The 25,128-nt window shown below is 39.0% G+C and overlaps 1 protein-coding gene across 3 annotated transcripts in view; it reads right to left on the reverse strand.

The window, feature by feature from the left end:
- MACROD2 (mono-ADP ribosylhydrolase 2) overlaps positions 1-25,128 on the reverse strand; it is a 2,798,553-nt gene that overhangs the window by 1,817,988 nt on the left and 955,437 nt on the right. For all 3 annotated transcript variants that reach the window (XM_073672205.1, XM_073672203.1, XM_073672204.1), the window contains exon 5: positions 12,457-12,573. In XM_073672205.1, the coding sequence (XP_073528306.1) occupies positions 12,457-12,573 (117 nt within the window). The remainder of the gene's footprint in view (positions 1-12,456; positions 12,574-25,128) is intronic.

Here is a 25,128-nt window from a genome sequence, read left to right on the forward strand (position 1 = left end):
GGTTAATAATATACCTTTCATTACAAAATCTTCAGTTTAACTTAAATTAGTTGATGCAAAAATGAGTACACCCCAAATAAAAAAATACTACATCTAGTATTTTGTATGGCCTTTATGATTTTTAAAGACACCACCAAGTCTTCTAGTCATGGAATCAACAAGTTGGTCGACATATTGTAACATCTATCTTTTTCTATTCTTCATTAACGACCTCTTTTAGAGCCTGGATTGAGAGTGATGCTCAACTTGTATCTTCAGAATTCCCCATAGGTGTTCGGTTGGGTTCAGATCAGGAGACATACTGTACTTGGCCACTGAATTACTTTCACTCAGTTCTTCAGAAATGCACAATGGCCTATTCTATAGTCATCTGTCTATTGTACACCAGTTAAGTTAGACTCACCTGTGGTTGAATTGGTGAATAAGTGAATTTTGTAGTCTAAACTAGGGTGTACTCATTGGGGTGTATTTTTGCAATATTGTCTTGAATGAATTTGTTAGGAAAACTTATTTTTTGGGAACGCAAAATAAATTTGGTTTGCAATCAATGGCTTACATTTGTCAGAGTATTCTGAAGTATGGTATCCCTTAGAAAATAATGACTCTGAAAAGGAAACTAAAGGTTTTCTGACAAATCTGTTAGGGAGTACTCCTTTATCCTGAGCACTGTATTTAGCTAAAATAGAGATGAGCCAATAGATTCATGCCAGATCAAATTAATTACAAATTATCAGAAAATTTCAGATTCTGGAGTGTCAATTTTCGGGATTCAATCTGCACAAATTGAATAGAACGGTGGCAAGTCGGCCCTCATTTAGCTGGAATCTTAAAAAATACAGAAATGGGATAACATAAATAAAATTTTTAATCATCTCTTCTAGGATCTCACTTGACAACAGCTTCTCAGATCCTCCATGCAGAACTTCCAGCACTGAGGCTCACATGGGTGTGGTGCAAGTCATTTCATTCATTTTATCTTTAACAGCTGATTATCTGAATTAATGAAATTTTTTTAAAAAACGTCTCTGATAATTTTTCTGCAATTTTTCTTTTATTAATATTTCAAAACAACTGTACTGAAAACTTTAGTCTTTGTCACAAAGTCTAGAGGTTAAATGTGGATGGGCTTTGATAACAAACAGACAGTAGAACAGATGTAAGAGTAGTAAGAAGCAGACCCTTTGTTCTAATCCTTTTACCCTTTCAGGTTAAACATGCTGCTATATCCGTGTACATCCTGACAGGGCCACTTTTAATAAACCATTAAACACTGTAGCAATGTAACACAACTGTGTAATAAAAGGTGTAAATATTTGTCACAATGAACATAACCATGTCCCAAGATCATGAGCTGGAGATAAGGGAGTAATGGACAAACTTCTGTATATGAGCCTGAATACAGAGAAAGCTGTCGATCATCCAGAGAGAAGTGGAAAATTTCAGACTTCTCAGTAGTTGGAATTCCCATTAATCCCAACAGTAAAACTATCCTGTCCTTACATGCAATTAAGAGGTAGCATGCAATGGTTATAAAAAACTTTCTGAGGACAAAATATTTAATCAAGTAATGGATATTATTCATTTGTGTGGATGCACAAATTCAGATCCTGGAGTTGGTTACTGTTGACCTGCAGCAATGGTGTTCGGACGTCGACTCCCACCCTGCATGGACTGTGATTACCATATGTTTACAGCGCTGCGGAATTTGTAGGTGTTGTATAAGCAATGAGAAAATAAATATTTAAAAGGAAGTGTCCACACTCTAGACCTAGACTACATTAAAATAATCACCAAAAAATTTCCCTAGAGACATATATAAACATGACCCCAAGAGGAGATCTTAGAGATGGCTCCAAAAGATGCTCTCAGGAGAATCTGTATACATAGAGTTCATTATACAGAGGTTATGTTGGGAATTACATTCATGGACATTCTCCAAGATCTGCTCTTGTTTTAGGATTATGTTCAGAAAATTTACTAGGGAAATCTGTTGGTGAATACAGAGGATCGCTCACCATGCTTAGTAGTTCATGGACAACTGGGAAATCTTGGAGCCGGAGGGTGCTACATCCAGTTGGTGGATCGCAGCGACTTGTAGAAAGGAAGGAAAGAGGAGATCCAGCACATCCTTCAGGGTAAATATAAAAGGTTTTTTTCTTTATTAAAGTTGTATTTAAAGAAACAATAACAAATCCAAAACTGCCCTTAGTCATAGTATGTAAGAACTAGTATTTTATTTTTTTCCATGGATTTGTTCATGGTTTTTTTTTTATGGAACTTTAAGAAAAAAAAACTTTTATATTTACCCGGATGGATATGCAGGATTTTCTCCTACTTTCCCAGGGTATACTGTACAAAAATCTCAAACTGTTAAAAATTAACTACTATTTTAAAATAGAGGGACAAAAATGAAATACCCCTTTAAAATAGAAGAATTCTATCACTGCATATTTAGAATTGTTTTCTCCTTTGAGAAATATTTGCCATTCTTCATTTCTCCAAAGAAAATGAATGAAAATAAATAAATAAAAAGCTACATAAATCTAAATTCAAGGTAATAAGGCTGCTGACATTTTCACAGAAGCCATACTAAATTAAACATTTCTACAATTGCAACCACCCAATACACCAGCCTTTTCACACCACTGCTCCTATTTTCAACAGACTATTGTATTTTCCTTCAGCCCAAAATGATCCGGAACTCTGGAGAATTGAGGAGAGAGAAGGTTTCAGTTTCTCTTGACACATAGCAATAAATAAATTTCCCTCGGTTCTACAAGACCACTCACATTCTTTGAGGAAAACAAGTTGTTAAGCTTTACTGTTTCACATAAAATTTTTTCTATAATCTTTGTCTCAGACATCGATATTCCAAATCTATATTTACAAGTGTACACAGCTGCTGGTGGCTGATACCTATAGTCGTTTGTCAAGCAACTGTTCGGTGGGAAAAGAGCATCTACGACAGATAAAATACATCACTCATGACGGTTTCCTCAATAATTAAAACATAAGAATTATTGGTATAAAATAAAAAAAAAAACAAATTTACTGAATTTCAAAAGCATTTAGCAATTCAATTGCAGATATCCAGTAAAAGGGAGTAGTCAATGTTTGTGGCAATGGATGGCAGATCAGCTGCTCAGCAGGAGTCTTTACTCTTTCAGAAATGGAAAGGGCATTCACTCTTCCAAAAACACACCAACAAAAACATTACTAATGGGAAGAATGATCGATAGATGTCAAGGAATGACATGATCTAGAAGTTGTCTTCCTTCTCAATTCTCATCGCACTGCCCAAACTGATGACCCCACAGTTAGTCATTCGAAATATAAAGGTCGGTTTTACAGTAGGAAACGGCCTTACAGACTAACCAGTACTATGAGCAACAGAAAAGCCATCGGCATCTCATTTTGTTTCTTTGGTTTTACTTGGTTTTTTAGGCTCAAACTAACACTTTATATGTCAGTCTGGGTAAAAAAAAAAAAAAAAAAATGATATCTTAGATTAAAAAAAAAAATATTACTTGTCCATATTTTTCACCTATAGTTACTCCTTCATTATTCAACTCTTCTCCATCAGCAGAACATTAAATATTAAAGTCAAGATAGACTCACTTTCAATTAACAGTAAAAACATGTCAGGACTAGACTGTGTAGACTGCCACAGAGAATTCCAATGAACTAATTTAATACTGGTTGTAAAAAAAAATATGATTAAAAATTCACAAATATTGACAGAGAAGCAATTATTGCTCATTAGTCAATTCTCTTTTCTATGTGACTATCGGTATAAAAAAATACTGCTATAATTTAGATTTACATTGGCCTCTAGAGCACACAATAGAATGACTTTTTGTAGCTCACTTTTCAACGTAGCTGTGCAGACTAGGGTAGAATTGGCAGAGTCATTTCGCTATAACATTTAACAAAATATATCTCTTCATTCAGAGCAGTATGTTATATAGTAGTAGCAAAGGTATAACTTGAACTTTTTGCTCCCCTATGGAAATTCAGTAAAAGGGTTATCCGGGACTTCATTTTTCTTCCATGGTGCTAAGCACTCATCAGCAAGAAGTTGCTAATGACCTGCCTGTTCTGACATGCAACAATCTCATCCGACTCAGAGGTAACAGAGCGCTCCTGAGGGCAATTCCCTACTGCCTGTAATGTCATGTCAACAGGGTAGTTCCTTCTCTTCCACTCTGCTCCGTTAACAGTGCATCACTGCCAATGTCATGTTGATGGACAGCTGGCTCCTGTCAGGCAGGTAGTTAGCAACCAACACTAGAGCATACACAATAGAATGACTTTTTGTAGCTCACTTTTCAACTTTGCTGTGTAGACTAGGGTAAGATTAGCAGAGTCATGCTGCTAAAACATTTAAATTGCTTTAACAGTTTAAAAAAAAAAAGTATATCCCTTCATTTAGAGCAATATATTATCTAGTAGTAAAAGTGGCATAACTTGAAGTTTCTGTTCCCCTATGCAAAATCATTAAATGGGTTAGCCCCACAGAAAAAATAATACTACCAGAAAATCCCTTAAAGGGAATAGTGATAAAGTTATTTTAGATTTTTGTTAAAGGTTTATTTTTTGGTTTCTTTTTTTTTTGTTTTAAAACCACTATTCATATTAAAACTATATATCAATATTGAAAGACTAAGCCTAATATTAGACTCCTACTTGCGATTCTCTTCAGCAACCACAGACATTAGCAGAAATAGGGTGAGGAGGGTGAATGATGGATCTGGTGTTATCTACAATGTATAAAGGTGTTACTTTGCATTTTAATCCTGTCTTTGATAATGAGAATAATGAACGTCAATTGTATAGAACAGGAAGTAGGAGTCTAGCGTAAGGCCTGGTGATCAGGGTTAAAAAAAAAAACGCAGAAATTTCCCTATTTTTAATAGTTATATAGAACAAATTTCGGGAAAAATGTAGTACATTTATAAGAAGTCACTTTTAATAAATCAATTATGACAATTTTTTTATTTTTATAGTCCCTTTATTCCCATGTCCCATCAAATACCACACCAGTCATAAGATAGATCTTCTCACATAGGCAAGAGAAACATTTTGAACCCTCTTCTACACTAAAATCCCTATAATTAATATAGATGTGTTTAAGTGGGTGCCAAAATATTATACAAATGTAGTAAATTATCTCAAGTCTTGAGAATTTTTTTATTGCTCCATTTTCTAGATACAACTTTTACTATGACTTCCTTTCCATAATATCCATTACTATATGACTGCGCTTGCAGATGTGGTGATTGAACTTGTTCTATGCATCAATTTGAAGGCGGTTGAGATTTTTACAATTTTGCTTTATAAATAAAAAATATACAAATCATTAAAAAACACTCTTTCTGGTCCAGCTAATTGCAATCAAACCAAATCGTGCCATTACATTAATCAGATGTCAGTCTAGAGGCTTGATAAATTACATTTAATTGCTATCATGGCATATAATTGTCATGAAATTTTCAATCACTGCTAATGAGGCAGAAAATATTTTGCCCAGGTCGGTAAATAAAAAAAAATGTAAGACATTCCCCCATCAAACAAAGGTTAATGAACCCTGAGTACACACGGGGTGATTTACTATGGTTAATAAATCAACGAGAAACATAGGCAAGAAATTTATGATACTCAAAATTAGAGTTATTTCTTCATGTCATCTGAGTTCCCACCAGTACTTCCAAGATATTGCTTATACAATAGGAACACAGCCTTCATCTTACAAGTCCTAGGTGAATGGTGGGATCTGTGGAGTTTCTAAAGGCCATTAGCTAATACAGCGTATAAATTTTGCCGTACACAACAGTAGTGCGTAGAACGAACAAAAAAAGTTTTTACCGCAAATTATTGTTGTTTTATTAAATGTAAATTTTTGTGTGCACTTCAATGACTTTCACCAATAAATTCTGCTTAGAGAGAAAGAAAAGATGAGTGAATCTCATGTTATCCAGCATTTGGTAATCCAGCGCATTTTCAAAGCATAGAATGGTAATTAAATGTGGAATTTTACAAGACCAGAACACCAATTAGGAAAATTCTCTCATGCACACAGATCTATTACAGCTCCATATTGTGCCTCCATATGGCTCCAGTTTATACAGAGGTATACAGAGATAGTCCAAACAGAAATCAACTGGAAAAAAAAAAAGTCATGATATGCTTTGGATGTCATATTACAGAGGTTTTCTCTGCTGTATAGAAGAACCAAACAACTTCTAAGTGATAGAGAACACACATGCCAGAAAATGCTTAAAGGGAATCTGTCAGCAGGATCAACCGTCTGAAGCCGTCTACATGGGCTTGCAGGTCGTGAAAAGTTGAATAAAATGATACCTTGATATCTGTAATCCGAGGTTTTATTCCAGAGAAATTCACATTTTTCTTAATGTGTAAATGAGCTATTAAGGGCTATGGGCAGGATGTAGCTCTCCCTGACAATCTGCCTCCAGAGCTTACTTTAAATGAAAGGGGGAGTTACCAGTGTGAGACATGTAATGACTGACTAACTGCTTTCCTGGTCTACATGTTGATCCAGGTGTGTTGTGTCTGTGACTCTGCTTACTGATGGAAATCCTAGGACATTGGAAGTTTTCTTAAAAGAATATGTTTATTTGTACAGGTTTTACAGTCAACATGTTTCGAAGTCCCTCAGGAACTCTTCCTCAGGACAAAGCTAATTTTGAGGAAGAGGTCCTGATCAACTTCGAAACGCGCTGACTGTAAAACCTGTACAATTAAACGTATTCGCTTATGAAATCTTCCGATGTCCCAGGATTTCCAACAGCAGAGCAGACCTAGACACACCACACCTGGATCAATAAACGCCTTGGTCTCTTGACCCGTTTCCTGCAGCAGCTGTTTCATGCAAAAAAAATGTTGCATATGTGCAACTACATCAGGTTAGCGTAATACTCCCCTTTTCTTATTGTATTGTGTTACCCGATAAGACCCTATTTTGTACTCTTTCGCTTCCCAGTATTTTCCATTATCTCTTCCTAATCTACATGTCTCACACTGGTAACTCCCTTTAAGGGAAGTCTGTCAGCACTGTTCAAACCAAGTCCAGGCACTCAGTGCACCATGGCAGGGCCCAACTCTTTAAGTGCACCTTCCCACCTACTAGTTTTCCCTCCATTTCCACCCCCTCTTTTTCTGTGATTGAAAGCTTTGGCTCTATAGAGCTAGCAAAGGATGGAGATAGATGGAAAACAAGTAGGTTAGAAAGTGTCATTGAATGTTTGGCCACACCAAGAGTGCGCCAAGCACCTTTACTTTGAATTTTTAAAAAAGACAACAGTTTTTGAGGAAAATTTTGCTATCAATTATTTAGTGCGGGGATCCCACAACTCAGAAGTTCAGACCTGACTTTTGCCAGTAAGTTGGGCCCATTTGGTTGCCATTACAATACCATCTGTGTACTTTTTACATTAACTTATATTTAAAAGAAAATCATCAGTCTGGGGCTGCCCACTTTTACTAAATAAAGAGGGTAGCCCCTAACTGGTGATGAAATTTTAATATATTTAACCATGTTGATTTCTGAATTTTCTTTCTCTTTCAGAGACTTGAGATTTCTAAAAAAAAAAAAAAAATGTCGATTGACTGATCCGCGGCCATTTGCACTCTGCACCTCCGCTTGTTAAACATAAAATCCTGATATTTATCCTTTGATAAACTGCACATGTAACCGATATGACCTTTCACTGACACGTCTCTGATACTTAAAAGGCACAAAACAAATGCATCCTATTACCCGCCTGTGACCTGCAATCATTAATTATTACACATGTGTCACCCATGTGCTGCACAGGAACATCCTGCTGGATTTAGGGGACTGGGAAATGTTCTGCATAAGACGATTCAATTGTAAAGGCAAAATTCTGATCCGTCCAGTGCAGATAAATTCCAGCAATGGATTGTGCTCGCTGTTTCTATGCGTTAACATGTGACAGATGCCTTCACAGTAATTGCCAATCAGCCTTTGCACAGCAGCTGAAAACACAATATATCACTTTGATCTCTCTGGGCATGCGAGTATTCACTATCCACAAATCTGCATGAATAAAAGAGAAAATGTATTTTTTTTTTTAACAACTGCTTTCAAGGCAGTCAAACATTATCAAGTGAAAAGTGCTCTGAACGCCATTATTTATCGAAAATAGAGAGCCGAGCCGTTATCATTTACAATGTATATATTAAACCCTGTGTGGCGAAGAGGGGATATTTCCAGCATCCTATTACTCCAGGCAAAATAACTAATTATTCAAATGAATAATAAAAGCAAAGCATCAGAAATGCATATAAATATACAATGAACAGCTCCAGCAAGTGCACAACAACCTACCCGGGAGCGGGACTTAAAGAAGACCTGTCACCAGGTCAAAAGTCACCAATTCTAGCTCTTATTATATTCCCGCTGCTCCCCTGAATATTGTTTTTTTAAAATCCACCATACGGTTACAGAGATATGAGCATATTTGGTTTTAATTTTTATGGCCTTTTGCAAAAGGATGTGGCTCACGTGATTTACTGGGGGCGTATCTTTTGGCTATTATGCAGTATTACCCTGTGAGCAACACAAAATTCAAAGGCGCATACCTCTGGAAATGTATAGCGAATTTTCAAAAAGCAATAAATGGAAATACTCAGGGGAGCAGCAGAAATAAAATAAGAGCAAAAACTGGCCACTTTTGACCCAGTAATAGGTCCGATTTAAAGGGACTGTATAGCTTTCTTTTATTATTATTATTATTATTATTATTATTATTATTATTATTATTGTGCTTCTTAGAAGGGCATAAAATAAAAATAATGTGAATTGCTTTATTTTTTAAAATAATTTCCCTCCTATCCAAATTAAAGGGAATCTGACACCATGTTTTTGCTACCCATTTTGAGAAGGAGGAGAGATCTTGATTCCAGTGATGTATCACTTACTGGGCTGCTTGCTGTCATTTTGATAAAATCACTGTTTTATCTGGTGCAGACCTACCAGTTCACTGAATGCTGAGTTTTGTATAACCCCGCCCACACCACTGATCGGCAGCTTTCTGCCTATGTACAGTGTACACAGCAAGCTGCCAATCAGTGGTGGGGGGCAGGGTTATACAGAGCTCATCAATATGGATTACTAGTCCTCTAATGATAATATCCTGCTGATAAAACAGTGATTTTATTTAAACCACACTGAGAGGCCCAGTAAATGATACATCACTGAAATCAGAGTCTCTGACTCTACCTTATATACTGCTCTCAGATTAAGGAGCAAAAATTTGGTGACGGAACCCTCGTCCCCATCTGGTCTCCGTACTTCCAAAGTAGAGATGTGACTAGTTCTTGCAATTGCTGTAACCTGCAACACTACCACTAGTAATTTATCAATTTTATTTTTCTTTTAAATCTATTTAACCCATATCAGAGTCTTAAATGCCTATGTGGCTTCTAACTGGTAATGAGTGTTACAATTTTTCATGTTTTTCCCCCCAGAGCTTTGTTTTCTCATCTCTGTAGTATTAATGCATTAGGGAGCCAAGTTAACGTTACTGACCTTACCGTTGAGCAATTTATCTAGATTTATAACCTTAAAAGTGTAATCTTCCCTTCAACCTGTATTTTGCCTTTTAACCATTTCTTTATCATTATACGTGCAATCAAAAAGGTAATAATAGAAAATGATCTACAAATATCACAGCAGGTTATCTAATCCTTGTGAATCCATCTATATCTATGTGAGTAGATAATTTAGCTGTTCATCCTTTCCTATTATATCTTCAAATACACATCAAAAGTTCAGGTTTATTGGTCTGTGAATAAATAAAATACATCCTGTAAAACTGGAGACGTAGGCTGTGTTCATGCACAATAGTTTAGTTACAAATATGTGAGCCAAAGGAAATTAGGGGCAACTCACCCAGCGCCAAATTCAAGTAGAGAGATAGACAGTAGGTCCACAAAATAAAAGTTTCTTTAAATAGGTGATAATACAACGCATTTCGGGGAATGACAGTCCCAATACTTGACAAGTGAACGGTCCGTCCCCAAAATATATCATCACCTAAAGAAAGAAAATTTAGCTTTGTAGACATAACGCATTTCGAGTAACAGACAACCCCCTTCTTCAGGTATATGAATTGCCCATCCCGAAACGCACTGTATTATCGCTTTAATAAACATCTTTCATTCTGTGGACCTACCATCCGTCTACTTGACTACCTTGATGTGGTTACAGGTTAAAAACAGAACAAGCAAATAATACATTTCAAAATAATATGGTCATATTTATACACACATAAAAGTACACATTAAAGTCTGATTTTCATAATCATACCCAACATTTATGATCAGGTTGGGGAAGAAAAGAATTGTTGGGTTTGAATTTAAAGGGAATCTGTCAGCAGGTCTTTGCTATTTAATCTGAGAGCAGGATATAATACAGGGCAAGTGAGCGTGATTCCAAGGATGTATCACTTACTAGGCTGTGTGTTGTAGTTTCAATACAATCAGTGTTTTATCAGCAGGAGATTATCACGGCCTGACAATCTCATGTGCACAGCAGTCAGGCTAATCTGTGTAACCCCGTCCCCACCACGGATTGGCAGCTTGCTGACAATGTACACAGGAAGCTGCCAATCAGGGGTGTGGGCGGGGATACACAGAGCTCAAAAAATTTAACAGGGATTTTATCAACACAATACCAAGCAGTCCAGTAAGTGACACATCACTGGAATCAGGCTCTTGCAATACATTGTGCTGCTTTCAGATTACACAACAAAACCTGCTGACAGATTCCCTTTGAAAGCCAGATCGTCTGGAGATAAGCATTCAACAGAAGAGTCTGTCAGTAATAACCACCCCTTCTCTATATAAAACAAATGCACGATCAGCATAACCAATCATGCTGGTGTATGGGTAAAGGGGTGTTGGGTATCCGATTGGTCAAAAAAGAATACGGTCAACAGATATTTGATGTATATAGGCACTTTAACTCATAAATGTGCCTTTTTTTTGGTAAGCAGGTAAAGTGCATTGGTAATCTGACCAGGTGTTGGTAAGGCTTTATCTTTTTCTGTGATTTTTTTTTAAATTATGTCCAATGTTCGCCATATTATACATTCCCTCAACTTTTTGGTTTCAAAATGGAGGTTTGGGCCGAGAAATGTTAATTGACTTTTAGAGGAAATAAATATAAAGTAATGCATTTGGCTCAAAGAAACAAAATGTACTAAAAAGTACAACTCTGGGTAAAACTGGCACCAACAAAAGACTTGGTGCATAGTAAACTCAACTTTAGTGACCAGTGCCAGGTAGCTGCCGCCAAAGCAAACAATATCATGAGATGCATTAAAAAAAAAGCATAGATGCTCATGACAAGATCATAGTTTTGCTTCTATACAAGTCACTACTGTGGCCGCACTTATGCACTTGAGCCCAAAATTGTATAGAGTATTCTAAGAAAGATATAGCTGAACTTGAGCGGGTACAGACAAGAGTATTATTAAGACAATGGGTGGACTACAATAAGACAATGGGTGGACTACAATAAGACAATGGGTGGGCTACAATACCAAGACTGGTTATCAAACTTTGAGTTATTCAGTTTAGAAAAACTAAGACTTAGGAGCAATTTCATTTACAATGTACAAATATATTTGGGGACAGTACAGAGATCTGTTTAATGTCTTGTTTGCAGGCCGAGCTGTAAAAAGATCAAGAGGACAGCCTCAACAACAAGAGGAAAGAAGGTTTTTTCATCATTGATGGAGATTCATTTTTGCAACGCTAATTTTACGCGTTTCAGGTTCATTGCGAGTTTTTGTAGCAATTGCAGCAGTCTGATCACAATATTAGGAGTAGGTAAGGAATTTTTCCCCCTAATAAAGGACAAGGTGGCATCTACCTAATGAGGATTTTACCTTGATCCGGATCCATATATTAGATGACAGGATGAACTCAATGGATTTCTTTCAACCTTAGAACTACAAAATGGTTTAAATACTCCTCAGCAAAGTGAAGACTTCAAAATCCAACCATATCAATTTTCTTTCTATTTCTATAAGCTACTTGGCTACAAGATTTCTCAAATATTAAGACTAAGTGCATATAATATGATCAATAATTCCCAGCACGTCTTATCTTGCTGCTGTCATATTAAAGAGGAGCATGCCAAGCAGAGAATCCTTTCTGGTTGATCCATTCATGACCTTTGTACGATACTTGTCTTGCGGTTGGAATAAGGATTTGAATCTTTTAGCAGTGCCCCGATAGTGTCACAGATTGTGCATGCGTTGCTGCCTTTTCAATTTCTAGCTGTAATTGAGCTGCTACATACAAACGGAACTAGCTGTAATGGGCTTTGTAGAAAAATCCCATCACATTTAGCAATGCAATCATAAAATCTCATGGTTTAAAGAAGAAGTTCCAGTGACTTACATTTCGCTGGCAGTTCATAACCGCAAGTGATTTTTGCTTTACCAGTCTCGCAACCTCGCAGTGTACGACATTCAGCACTCAGAAAAGGCCCGGAAGCTCTGTGTATACAGCCGTCCACTAAAAGAGAAGGACATTCAATTATTAGTGCTCATGACACAAAATGATCCAATTAATTTATACATCAAGTCAATTTTTCAAAGAGCTACAAAATAAAATGCTGGTATGCGGCCTCCCTAAGGCAGGAGATAGTTTTTCAGTGCTCCAGATCAGTGGCCACAGATTACGGACGTGGCGGACTGACAGGGTCCTGTAAATCGATCCGCGCTAACTCTAGTCTACAGCCTTTAATACTAATATGAACACATTGGCAACATTTACTGTTAACTGTGAAATGAAAATGTGAAAAATTGGAGTCATGGTCTTCTGTGCACCAGCTTAAAAATAAATATATCTCTCTCAATCAATCTATCTAGATTTTTTTTTTTTTACGGACAGATTTCAAAAAGTGCCCTACTTTTACAGGCTGCCCAGGAATCTATGGACAGTTGGCATTCCTAGCCAGTATTTGTTTGTCTATTACTGCTGGGCTGGCGCTGTGGTCAGTATTCATGTGATCAATAGCCAATAAGCTCATATTACTGTTTCTGGAAGTGTTTATGACTCGCCCCATCTACACCCCTAATCCTCTCAGGAGCACCTCAACCCTACTGAAAATGCCTCCAATCAACCCAAGAGCTCCCACAATTGGGTGGGATTTACATAAACCCACTCCCCAGGAGTTGCGGTACAGTTGGCAAATATTACACACACCACTTGTTAAGGAGTACCTCTATATGCAATAATTCAATGAGTTTTAGCAATTTGAATTGTTCAAGTTAGTTGGTTGGTATTATTCAGGCTCTGTCATGTAATTTTTATTAAAGGGCCTCTGTTCAAACTAAGTCTCGCCGATTGGTGCTCCACGGAAGGGGCCAACATTTAAATACATTGTCCCACCTGCTTGTTTTCCCTCTATCTCCACTCCTTTTCTTTGGTTGACAGCTCTAGCTGGTGGGAAGGTGCACTTAAATGATTGACCCCACCGTGAAGCACCAAGCACATATACTTGGCTTGAACAGTCATTCTGTTCTGACCGAGTTCCTTTAAGTATTCACTTTTGTCTCTATGTAGCTTTAGTTTGGGAACTGTGAGTATCTATGTTGTGTATAGACAATGTCACTGATTTATCAAAGATTTTACACCAAAAAAACTGCCACAAAACACTTTTAAAAGCTGAAAATTTTTCTGCAATGTGGAGATGTGAAAAGAATTTAGCCACTTTTGTTGTTCTAGTAGCCACGAAAACGGGCTAAGCTGGAGAGAAGTTGGCACAGGACAAGGCGTGGTGCAGCTACAGTGCCCAGCAAGTTCAGCAAAACGGATAGCGTTTCTTACTCCAGAAATCCTCGCTTACTGGAGTAGCATTTCTGGTGACGTGTACGGAGGCGCATTTCACTGAAGATGTGCCAAATTCATTAAAATGCGTGCGCCTCTCAATGAAGGGCTCACTAGAATCCAGACTGGCATGTCAAAAGCAGTATTAATGCATTGGCCCCTATGTGTTTCCCTTGTTATTTTTTGGGTAGGTAACTGACGCGCCCCCTGCGCCGTGAGGTACTCGGTGCCGGGCCGGTCGGTGCAGGGGATGTCACAGTGGCAGTGACCAGGTCCGTGACCCAGGGCGGTCAATAAAAGGGGATTATAGTTTTTATAGTTTAATGTTCGTGACGCCACCTGTGGTATAAGGCTATATGGAGCCGCTGCTGCGGTGCAGATCCTCTGGAGCTGATGGTGACGCAGCAGAGTTGGGACAGCTCTCCAGGGCAGGAAATGATGTTATAAATGTTGCTGTGCAGTGTAGTGCAGGGGATGGCGCAGATAATAACCAGTACACAACTCAATGGCGATTTCCTATTATCTTTACTTGCGGTGGTTAAGCAGACCAGGGCACGGGTACTAGCTTGTAGTCGAGGTCCGGGCGGCCTGGAAGCAAGTTGGGAATCCACCTTGTCAGGTAGAGTTTGAGGCCTTTCCTTTGCGCTAATCTCTTTGGCCCTGCTGCTTATAGCTGTGCTGTGGCCCTCGTCCCTGAGTAAAACGTCTTTGTGCTCACCCGTATGGCAGGCAGCTCGGGCCTTCCTGGAGTGTCGCTCCCACATGGCGGTGCTGGGCCCTCTGGTGTTGCTGAGCCTCCAGGCATCTGATGGGGCCAGGAGACCTGCAGTCTCCTGGCCTCCGGTTTCTGCTGCTGGGCCTTCAGTGCCCCACAACCTCGGACTCCGGTGTCCGGTTCTTCTACGCTCCTCACTGGGGTGAGCTGCCATGCAGCTCCACTCCCCATGTCTTTCCTCTTCGCTGTCCTGTCTTCAACTCCTCTCACTAACTTACTAACCCCGCCTCCAGATTCCAGTTGCTAAGGGGAGGAGCTCCCCTTGCTGGTCTGGAGCCAGGAGAGTGTTGCATGCTAGTATACCTGACTAGGGGACCCCTGCTTGCTTCCAGGCATGGCATCATCCTTTTTGAGGGAGGCAACGCCACGGTGGCAACCGGACCCCTGGGGTGCCACATAACCCCAAGTGCATGTCCTATGTTTAATTTCCCACAGATACAAATCATTAATTTTTTTAAGCAAGACAGACACAAACAGCCACCAAGACAAAAGCCTTTGAAAAAATCTAAATGAAAATGCTCTGGAACAGAAAGCCCCTTTGCTAATTTGAAATGTGTACCACTTTATTAAGAGTCTCGGGTAATTTTCTGAAAATAAAATAATTGAAAGCAAGAGAGTGGATCCTTTCATTGATCCTAAAATAATACCATGATATTAATTGCAACAGTTTGTTAGAAATTATCTAAGATTTAGTTCAAAGATATTGTAATCCCTGTGCCAGGACAGAGTAAGCACAAAGCCCCGCTTGCTTAGAACAGAGCACATAGGATTACATTAAAGACACGTAGTTTAGACCATTAAAATGATAACTGAGCAATTACAATTATACTAAACTTTTTGATGTATTGCCAATTATGAGGGGATCACAATGAGTTAAGAGAATAGCTTGTGCTCGTTCATGCAAAGCCTCGGTTAATACTATCCTCTGTATACTATTTTTATCCATTCAGGCCTCGGAGAATCGACACATTTTTTTCCTCAGGCATAAGTCTATATGCATTAGTGTTTTCGTCCGATGGCATCTTTTGAGCATTGTCCTGTGATATGATATTACTCAACCCTGGACCTAACAGGAATGTCACACCATATCAAAATGTCTCGTCAGTATACACATTGAAAGCAGACAGCCTGTGATCTCTGCCCATGAAATCCTCTCGGAGTGATATAGACACATGTGCTAATCTAAATATTACTGGGAATTCACTCATTCCCCCCCGTGCCAACAAATGTCTGGGATCACCACCATTGTGAAGGGTCTGACAGAGTCACACATGATCATGTATAATTCATCTATTAATTGAAACAATGTAAAACATCATAGGGAACTGAACAGTATCCACAAGCTGGTGCCATTTGTTCCCTTTAGTGGCTTTACACTTCTGCCTTGGGATGAAGTCATTAATTGGTCACTACTTACTGCATATGTCTCCTCTAAAATCTGTCTTAACTAAAGGCCCATAAATATAAGCTAACAAATTCATTTAAAAGAAGTTTCAGTCACAATTTTTACAAGTCTGATCCTTGGTTTCCATGGGAGAGAAGAGAGAATTGTCTGATAGATGCCTATTCCGGTATCCTTAAAGACGACACATGCACTCTTGGCCTAATTGTCTTCGCTGGAAATTAGCCTTCTCCTGTAAGGTAAGAAAACACTTTCTAATACCAACAATTGAGGTAGCTACCCAGTCTGGCCTTCTAACGAATTTTGTAATAATCCAGACACCCATTAACAGCTGTTTTGGGGACTTGCCCCTCAGCAGTGCGGAGCAGGGTTTGGCAGACTGAATGAAATCCTTTGGCACAGCTTAGTAAAGGGAATAACTGTCCCCACAGTGATGAGGGGCAAGTACTGAAAAAGCTGTCTGTAGATGGGTGTCTGGCTTAGCTAATATTCCTAATTAAACTGTGACACAAAGGCCCAGAAAAAAAAATAATGGCAAGTGGGTAACACATACAAGTCTCCAGGCAACGAATTTCTGATCCACATGCTTCTTTGTCCAAGCCTTAGATCAGAATTGCGTTGCCTGGTGGCTTGTGCGTTTTACCCCCTTGGCATTTCATTTTTTTCTGTGCTGTTGTGTCAACTATCGCTGCTTTTAGATTTGTAGTTAATAAACAGTTTTTTTATGAAGAAGTGAGTGCCGGCTTTTTGCTTGGATTATGTTATTGCTGGAGTACTCCTGCCGAGCACCGGGCAGGTGAGCGGATTTCTCTTTTTTCTGCATGGTTATACAGTGAGTTATAGGGAAGCTACCTCCAAAGATGGCACTAACAAGAACAAAGCTAATTTACATGTTTTTACATACTCCACGCCAATACGGCGCCATACTCAATGAAGAACGTGTCCCGCCACTCCCATCTCCAAAATTTAATTAAAGAAAACAATCATGGAGGCAGATATCCATAAGGTCCATTTACATGGACCAACTGGAGGCACGATATGACTGCCGATCGGTAAACGTATACGGATAGTTGGCCGTTTCAATACTTGTTTACACAGGTAGACCAAAGTAAACTATGTGTATGAGTAATCTATGCTAGACCACTTAGTGCGCATAGCCAGCCATGGTTCTCGGCTTTAGGAGTCTTGTTTACACAAGACGATGCACCACCGAGAATGACAATATTTTATCCTTCATAAAGGATCGTTTCACCTGATGAACAAGTGTTTTTCTCGCTCATCGGTTGAATGGCAGCCTGTTTACACTGAAAGAATAATGAAACGGGAGTTTTAAACAATGCTTGTTCACGATTATTTGCAGTGTAGGGGGAGCTCTAGTATGGATCATCAATTTCTGATGAGTGGGAGTCCAATGCCAGGAAGCTATGCTGCTCCACTGATTGGCGCTAGAACACCACAACTGTGTACTCGGTGTTGTGGCCATTTTCAGGTAACGCAACCAAGATCACATTTACATTTTTTCGTATGTGACCTGGTAACTACTTACAGTGGGGAGCCCCAACAATCTGATATTGGACACCTATACAACCTACACTCTACGACCAATAATATCATAGTCCCATACAATCTCTTAAAGATAAATTCACAAATTGTGGTAAAGCAAAATTCTGCAAATTATTGTACTGCACATTCCCTGCAAAAAATAGACAAATAATGTTTGGCAGCAGTTTACCAGTAATGTGATTTTATAAAATATGGCATACAACATGAAAAACCTAAATCACGTTTACATGCTCCTTATAATGCTCTAGTTACTCCTACTGAAATCAATGCCACTGTGTGAATTAGATTTTATAAAATCCCTAACACTACAGTGTACCATCTGGCCTCCACGCATGAATACAGCCGTAAAGGGTTATCTGCAAATTATCTTTGTGTATAGAACAAAACTCGTACAAACAAAGAGATAATGACTTTACCAGCCGTTTAATAAAATGTCCGTGTGTTTACAGCATGGAAGCCTTAAGGAACCCTACTTTTATGTAAACTGTCCCTTTCCTTAAAGCCAGCCTGGATTTGGTGCAGCATCAACCCTAAAAGCAGCGGCTGTGTGTAATAGTGTGGACGCAGCACCGGGCATCTGCTGGCTGCTAACCTGACACACCAGACCACTGCTCTCACAGCTGAATGCTGACATTTTACTGTGATCTTTAAACTCTGCTCAAGTGGACAACAATACACAGACTACAACAATTGGTCCCAAGGTATTTAATCTGTCTCAATTTCATCTCCGCTATTTCACAAAGACGATTCAGAAGGCACCAAGACTGCACACCGCGTACAGCATCTTAATAGGAAGTTTAGTGGGGACAGATAGTTTAAAGGGATTCTCTGGGACACTAAACCTGTGTTACATATACGCCAAGGGGTACTCACGCTGTGCTTCTAATAGTCAGCACAGTACATGATTACAGCTTTGGGTGCACTTGGATGTAATATGCCTAAATAGAGGATAATTGTCAAAGTAAAGTTGGGAACCACTGATCTAGATCAAACAAAGCAATGCCAGATTTACATTTATGAATGGGTAAAACCAGATAACTAAACAGATTGTTAAAGGGATGAAAAATGATCCTCCACCCTTATGCAAAAAAAAGTTCCAAAATGGGCTCCACTGTTACTTTCTCTCCTGTTCTATCTTTTTATTGCTACTATCACCCATATAATTCTACAGTATGATTCAGTTTGTACCATTGTAATGGGTATGTAAAGCTTTGCGATTACATTTTTGGCATATGAGAAAAATCGCTGATGGTAAAAATACTCACTAAATACTTATGAAAATCAGATCCAAGACACTGATGAAAATCGTACAAGGAAAAACAAATGTCTGAATAAGGCCTAAAAGAGCGACGAGCACTAGATCTAGATCACCGGTGAGACAAACGCATCATGGTTTAGGATTGGTGTCAGCCTGGCATGCTTCTTCCCATCCCCCATAGTGTGTCAGAGAAAATATAAGGGACTTTCCCACCATTTGGGGTCAGACTCACAAACAGTGCAGTCAGGCACAAGTGGAGGTTTTGATAAGATAAACCCAGTGCCATAAATAGCTAGCAGTGGTAGTGAGTGAGCACTCGCCAGTATAATGCAACACCATAGGGCTTGGCTTATGCCACACAGGAGCAATAAAGCTTCAGCCTAAGCTACAGTTATGTGGTTTTAATCCCAGGTGAAACAGACCAGTTTACCTACACCAGCTGAAAGAAAAATACCAATGGAGAGCAGTGAGGCTTATTTCTGTTTGTGAAAGATGCACCTATCTGTAAAAAGTGAAGCGGTAGTTGCCTAAGAGGAGCAAAGAGAAAGCAACATAATAATAATAATAATAATCTCTTTATTTATATAGCGCCAACATATTCTGCAGCGCTTTACAATTCAGACAATTTACAGGTATTATCGCCACTGTCCCCTTTGGGGCTCACAATCTACATCAGATAGCAATGGCAGCAGAATGCAAAAAGAAGAGTCACACTAGAAATGGCTAAGAGACTAGTGCCCTAGTGGAAAAGACAGTGTATGATGAGCTGAAAAGTTGTGTAAGGTGAACAGAAAAGTTACTACAGTCCATCAAGAGGTGACCATGTAAAGGGTTGTGACAAACTGACTGTGAACTGCACTGTTGAAGAGCGACTGAGGTGCTGCTGAAGAAAGTGCCAGCAGTGTTGTAACTATCAGCAAATTGTCATGAAGGTTAGGAAACGGTTTTAAGTGCCAACTGTTTTGCCTCTACGAGACAACCAGTTGCTTCATAGAAGACTGTTTTAACCACCAAGATAGTTGCCTTTTTGGAGAAAAAAAATTATTTTACTGACACGTGCATTCACCTACATCCTTTCCCATCTTAAAGTGGCTAACTACTCTAACACCAGTGGCCATTACATGGCAATTATATTTCAGGGGCATAATATCCTTCATTCTATCTTTTATGGTGGAAACGCCCTTATGCTATCATCCCTCTTATGTTTAATATAATATAATAAATATTAGATGTATAATACTTAAATAGACAATTAGGTAGATAATGGATCAATATTATATGATTATATAAAATAGAGAGATTTATCAAACCAGCAAAGAAAAACACAATTTTATTTTAGAACTCCAAATCAGAACGCATCACACATCCATCCCCTGAGGAATATAATGCCCGGGCAGAGAAAGAAAGGCATTGTCAATCTACAAAGATGATCTGCCGAATAAATGAGGCAACCATCAAGCTTGTTTGAGGACTGCATGACACTGATCAGCACAGGCAAACCACCCAGAGGAATCTGACGGGCAGACAAGGAATCTGTGATTGTATCATTTTACTCTGTATTTTAAAACAATGCCTATACTAAATTTCTCTGGGATTTTACTAGGAATTTTCAATGTTCTGTGCTTTCAAAAGAATTTGCAGAATAAGGTTTCACTAAGAAAAAAAAAAAATTACGTAATATTTTTCTTTTGTTTGCGGGTCAAATGAAGACAATAGTCTCTCAATGCAGCATCTCAGGTCAACTGCTAACGAAATCTATTTAAAAAAAAGGACAATATAATGTCATGAATGAATGCACATGAATTACATAAATGTATTATTTAGTCAGAGCTCATGTCAGTGTAAAGCTATTTTTTATCAGATTAATTCATGAGACGTAGCTCAAGCCTGGGCCTGACAGGCAGCAACGTGATGATGTTCTCTGACTACATACCCTGTCATGTTTGTATAATATATGTACACCATTTCCATTTCTACTAAGAATATTTGTTTAGTCGAGAGAGAAAAAAAAATGAGTAGAAGGAGGAAATTATTTTTATAACTGAAAGAAATCACTTGACATTTACAAAATGAGGAGATTTAGGAGGCCAGGGCCTCATTGTTAGTGAGATTTTACCGCACATTCAGGTTAATGCCCTTGTCAATGGAAGTTTACGTTCCCCTAATGCCATCATGTCTAAAATGCTGCTTTCTTTTCAATTTTTTTCCTCTTTAAGTGACAATACATGAGGCAAACAGAAACCACTTTAGACTTGAGAAAGCCCTCTAGTCAAAACCATATCAGCAGATGTCAACTGGCAGACATGTGCGAGAAAGTGGTTTAAAGCGGCAGTCGGCAGATTAGGTTTTCTACTAAATACGTTAACATGACTTAGCAGCACTTAGACCTCTTCAGACATTTTAAGTCTCAAAAAGCCTGACTGACTGACAGCCTCCCACCATTGCACCAGTATGCCTTTCAACCGTGTTTATAGATCAATTTACCAATTTAAATACAAGACGACCCAACCTTCCGTACAAGTGTGCCCCATTACTGCTTGCCTCTAAAAAAAAATATACACAAGTATCATTACGTTAGCGCTCTAAAAATGTGAAATTGTAAAGTAAAATGCTCGTGAACGGATAAACAAGCCACAACACATCAAATATATTTATACAAAAAAGCCTCTTGAAACAAAAGAAGTGGATTTTATTACGTCTGCTTCGAATTACCGCCGGTATCATGATAATTAGAGGCTCACATTTTCTACTTAGAGAAAACATTTGGGAAGAAAGAATGGCCTTCCTTTCACCTCTTCAGCTCCAACCACATCAATCCAGAACGTTTTTTCGTGTAAATGGAAAACAATTGTGGTCTACGTATTTGGCTGAAATGAAGGAGAATGTATTCTCTCACACACAAAAAGAATTTGGTCGCTGGTAGGAGGCATCAAAAAGTCGAAGAAAACAAACAAAAAAAACCTCATAAAATAGTAGAAGTTGCTACACTCCGGGGCTGTGATCTGTAAACAAATGAGTTAAGTCCCAAGTTTTGAGATTTGATTGTCACCGCCTGACAGCTGGGCTTGGGTAGATAGGCATTCCATTATTCATAACGCAGATAATTGATATCCATGGAGAAGGCGCAGTGGAAATTAATAAAGTAATAAGCTCTTATCAATCTCTGCTCGGGGATATGCACAAGCTCAAAAGGTTAACAATGTGATGATGGAATTGTGCTCCACTTAACGCCCTCTTGAAGATCACCAGTCACTGCTTCAATGTAAAGTAGTGGTGTGACTTAACACTTTCGTAAACAATAACTGTAACTCTAGACTAAGGTCTCACAGGTCTACCCTACTTTGTCACTGTGGAAATAAAGCAGATTTCTGAGATGTCCATGCTTTCCAAAAATAATTCAGCCTCAGACATTTAGGATGAAGTTTGTGTGTGGCCTGAAAACTGTCCCGATCGTAACAAGAACTTCAAAATCAAAAGGGATCGATATCAGGCTTGAGGGGAAATGTGGTAAGAAAATAACTCATCTTTGTCTCTTCTAAGCTGGCTAAAGATGTCCGGAAATGAGATCTTGTCTAATTTGGTCATTCACACATCACACATGCTTCACATGAAGCACCATATGTAGCTGTTAAGCTGTCTTCAGCTGCTGGGTCTTAGGTACAAAAGGGCAAGACTCTCAAGTTTTCACTTTTGTATAAATATAAAAGGGATAACGCTATGCTTACATTTTCAGTCCATGAATGCCCTCCATGTAAACAAGTGCAAAATCGCTATATATTGTATTTTCACTTCAGTAAACTCAAAGGACTGTGCTGTACATAGTTTAAAGTCTTGTATGATAAAGAGAACCCCTAAGCCTAGGCATGTGTCCCAACTGTCCTATTAACCCATTCTCAAAACTGATTTAGATGCAACTAACAGACCAGTTCCTACAAAGTCACATGGATGCAGTAATGATCGGGCTCCGCACCTTTTGAATCCAAAGACTAAAAACAAACTAAACAGATTCTGCAATTGTACATACTATTAAATACACTATGGGAATGCACTAGTACTCTTGTTTATCCTCTACCATCTAGGTTTATTTTGCATTTAGTTAGCAATAGTAACAAAATTCAATGGAATCCTTAAGGAATTATTGGGCTCCTTTCTATCCCAGCTCTCATATCTCCTTTATGAATGAAAGCCACTACACCAGTGTGAATAAAGCCTAAGGCTAGCACAGCAAGACATTGAAAATTTAAATATATTCAAGAGGCGAAAATGAACATAGTAACAAATGTGCTTCATTCATAGGAACTGTAAGGTATCCATAATTCAGTCTGTGATAGGTCAGTAAAACCAAGACCCCCGTGGTTTAAGTGATCAGTACTTAGATCAGTGTAGGAATCAATCCTGATCAAACTTTAGTTTCTTTGAATCACAGCGGTCTGGGATTACAGGAATAATATGGAAGTTAAGAAGTTGCTCCCAGGTCTAAATGTCTAAGGTCTAAGAGCATGTACACATGATCAGGATTTGAAGCAGAAATTTCATGAGCATATTTGCATCTCCTTGGCAGGAAAAACGCTGGGCATTTTGATGCGTTTTTTCATGCGGTTTTGAAATGTTTTTGTACATCAGTGAATGCTTTTTGGAGCTAAATTAAGTTATTTGGTGGGACATTGCTTAAACCCTTGGATTACAGTCAGAACTGAGGTGAGTACATTGGTTAATTTGAATGATTAAAGAATGTGTCTGTTTTATTTCAAATAAAGTGTTTGCTCTGTGTCTGTGTGTTTATTTAACTCTTTACTTTATTTTAATTAGTTTTGGCCATTAAAAGGTCTGATTGACACCTTGTCATCACCAAACAAAAGAGCTAGGTGTCAGCTAGTCCCATTCACCCAATTTTCATTAGCATTTCTATTCATGTAATTTATGCGGCTGCTGTGAGCTGGTATTTTTAGCCTGGGAAGGTGCCAATTGCAAACATGGTCCCTGGCCATTAAATAACATCTCACAGCTGGTTCGTTAGCAGCTACGTCGCCCCTATTAGCACTCAACAGTGCCTTGGACACAGCACATTTTTGTTGTCGGTACATGTGAATCCACCGCATATGACGACACTTCAATCGGTCAAAATCTGCAGTGGAGACTAGCGTGTCCGCTACAGAAATTGACATGCTGCGGGTGAGTTTGGGCACATGGCCATGGTCAGGAGCCGCTGCAGGTTTTACGCTGCGCGTTTATACAGCATCAAACCCGCAGTGTCCAGATGTTACGGTATAGTGGATGGGATTCTCTAGAAATCCCATGTCCACTATGCATGCATCAGAGGCTGCGGATCACTTGTGGACACTGACATGCAGCGCTTCTTTCAGGACCACAGCATGTCAAATTCTCTTGCGGAGTCGCTAGTCTCTGCAACAGAAATTTGAATTTGACCACTAGAATGTATAGAATGTGGTAAATACGCATAGCTCAGTGAACACATGTAGATTTACCTGCGTTCAATAGAATGCAACGTTTTGGACGCAGCAAAAAATATGCGTCTAAAGCGCTGCTACGTCCAGATCATGGGCACAGAGCCTAAAATTAAAAAAAAAGTGGCGTGGGTTCCCATGTCATTTTTATAACCAGCAAAGGGGAAACCGACCGCTGGGGGCTGATATTAGTAGCCGGGGAAGGGGCCATTAGCCAACTATGTTTCCTGGCTATTCATATCAGCCCACAGCTGTTTGTTTAGCCTTTACAGGCTAGATTACAGGGGGGCCCCAGGAAAAAATTGACGTGGGGTCCCCCTAGAAAATCTAACCAGCAAAGGCTAAACTAGACAGCTGCGGGCTGAAATAGCTAGGGAAGGGGCCATGGAAATTAACCCCCTCCGTGGCTATTAATATCACCCCTCAGCAGTCCCAGAAATGGCGCATCCATAAGATGCGCCAAATCTGGAGCGTAGCCTCCTCTCTTCCCACTGCCTTGTAGCGGTGGCGAGTGGGGTAATGGGGTTGGGGTTACCGCAACGCGAATCCGGAGAGGAAATTTCCGCATCATGTGCACAGCACATCCGGATTCGCATTGCTATACCTGGCAAACCTATTACAAGTGTTTTTGCAGCATTTCCGTGGCGGGAAAACACATCGTGTGAACTTAGCCTAAGGGTGAAACAAAAAAATGTTTATTAGATAGTCATTTTTGTTTAAAAGGTGACTGGGTAAACTAGGGGAAACAAACTCAAATTTAATTTGAAATATGATT

Source organism: Phyllobates terribilis, unplaced genomic scaffold, assembly GCF_046119375.1.
Source record: "Phyllobates terribilis strain yellow unplaced genomic scaffold, ASM4611937v1 Scaffold_3__8_contigs__length_932513732, whole genome shotgun sequence".
Taxonomy (NCBI): domain Eukaryota; kingdom Metazoa; phylum Chordata; class Amphibia; order Anura; family Dendrobatidae; genus Phyllobates; species Phyllobates terribilis.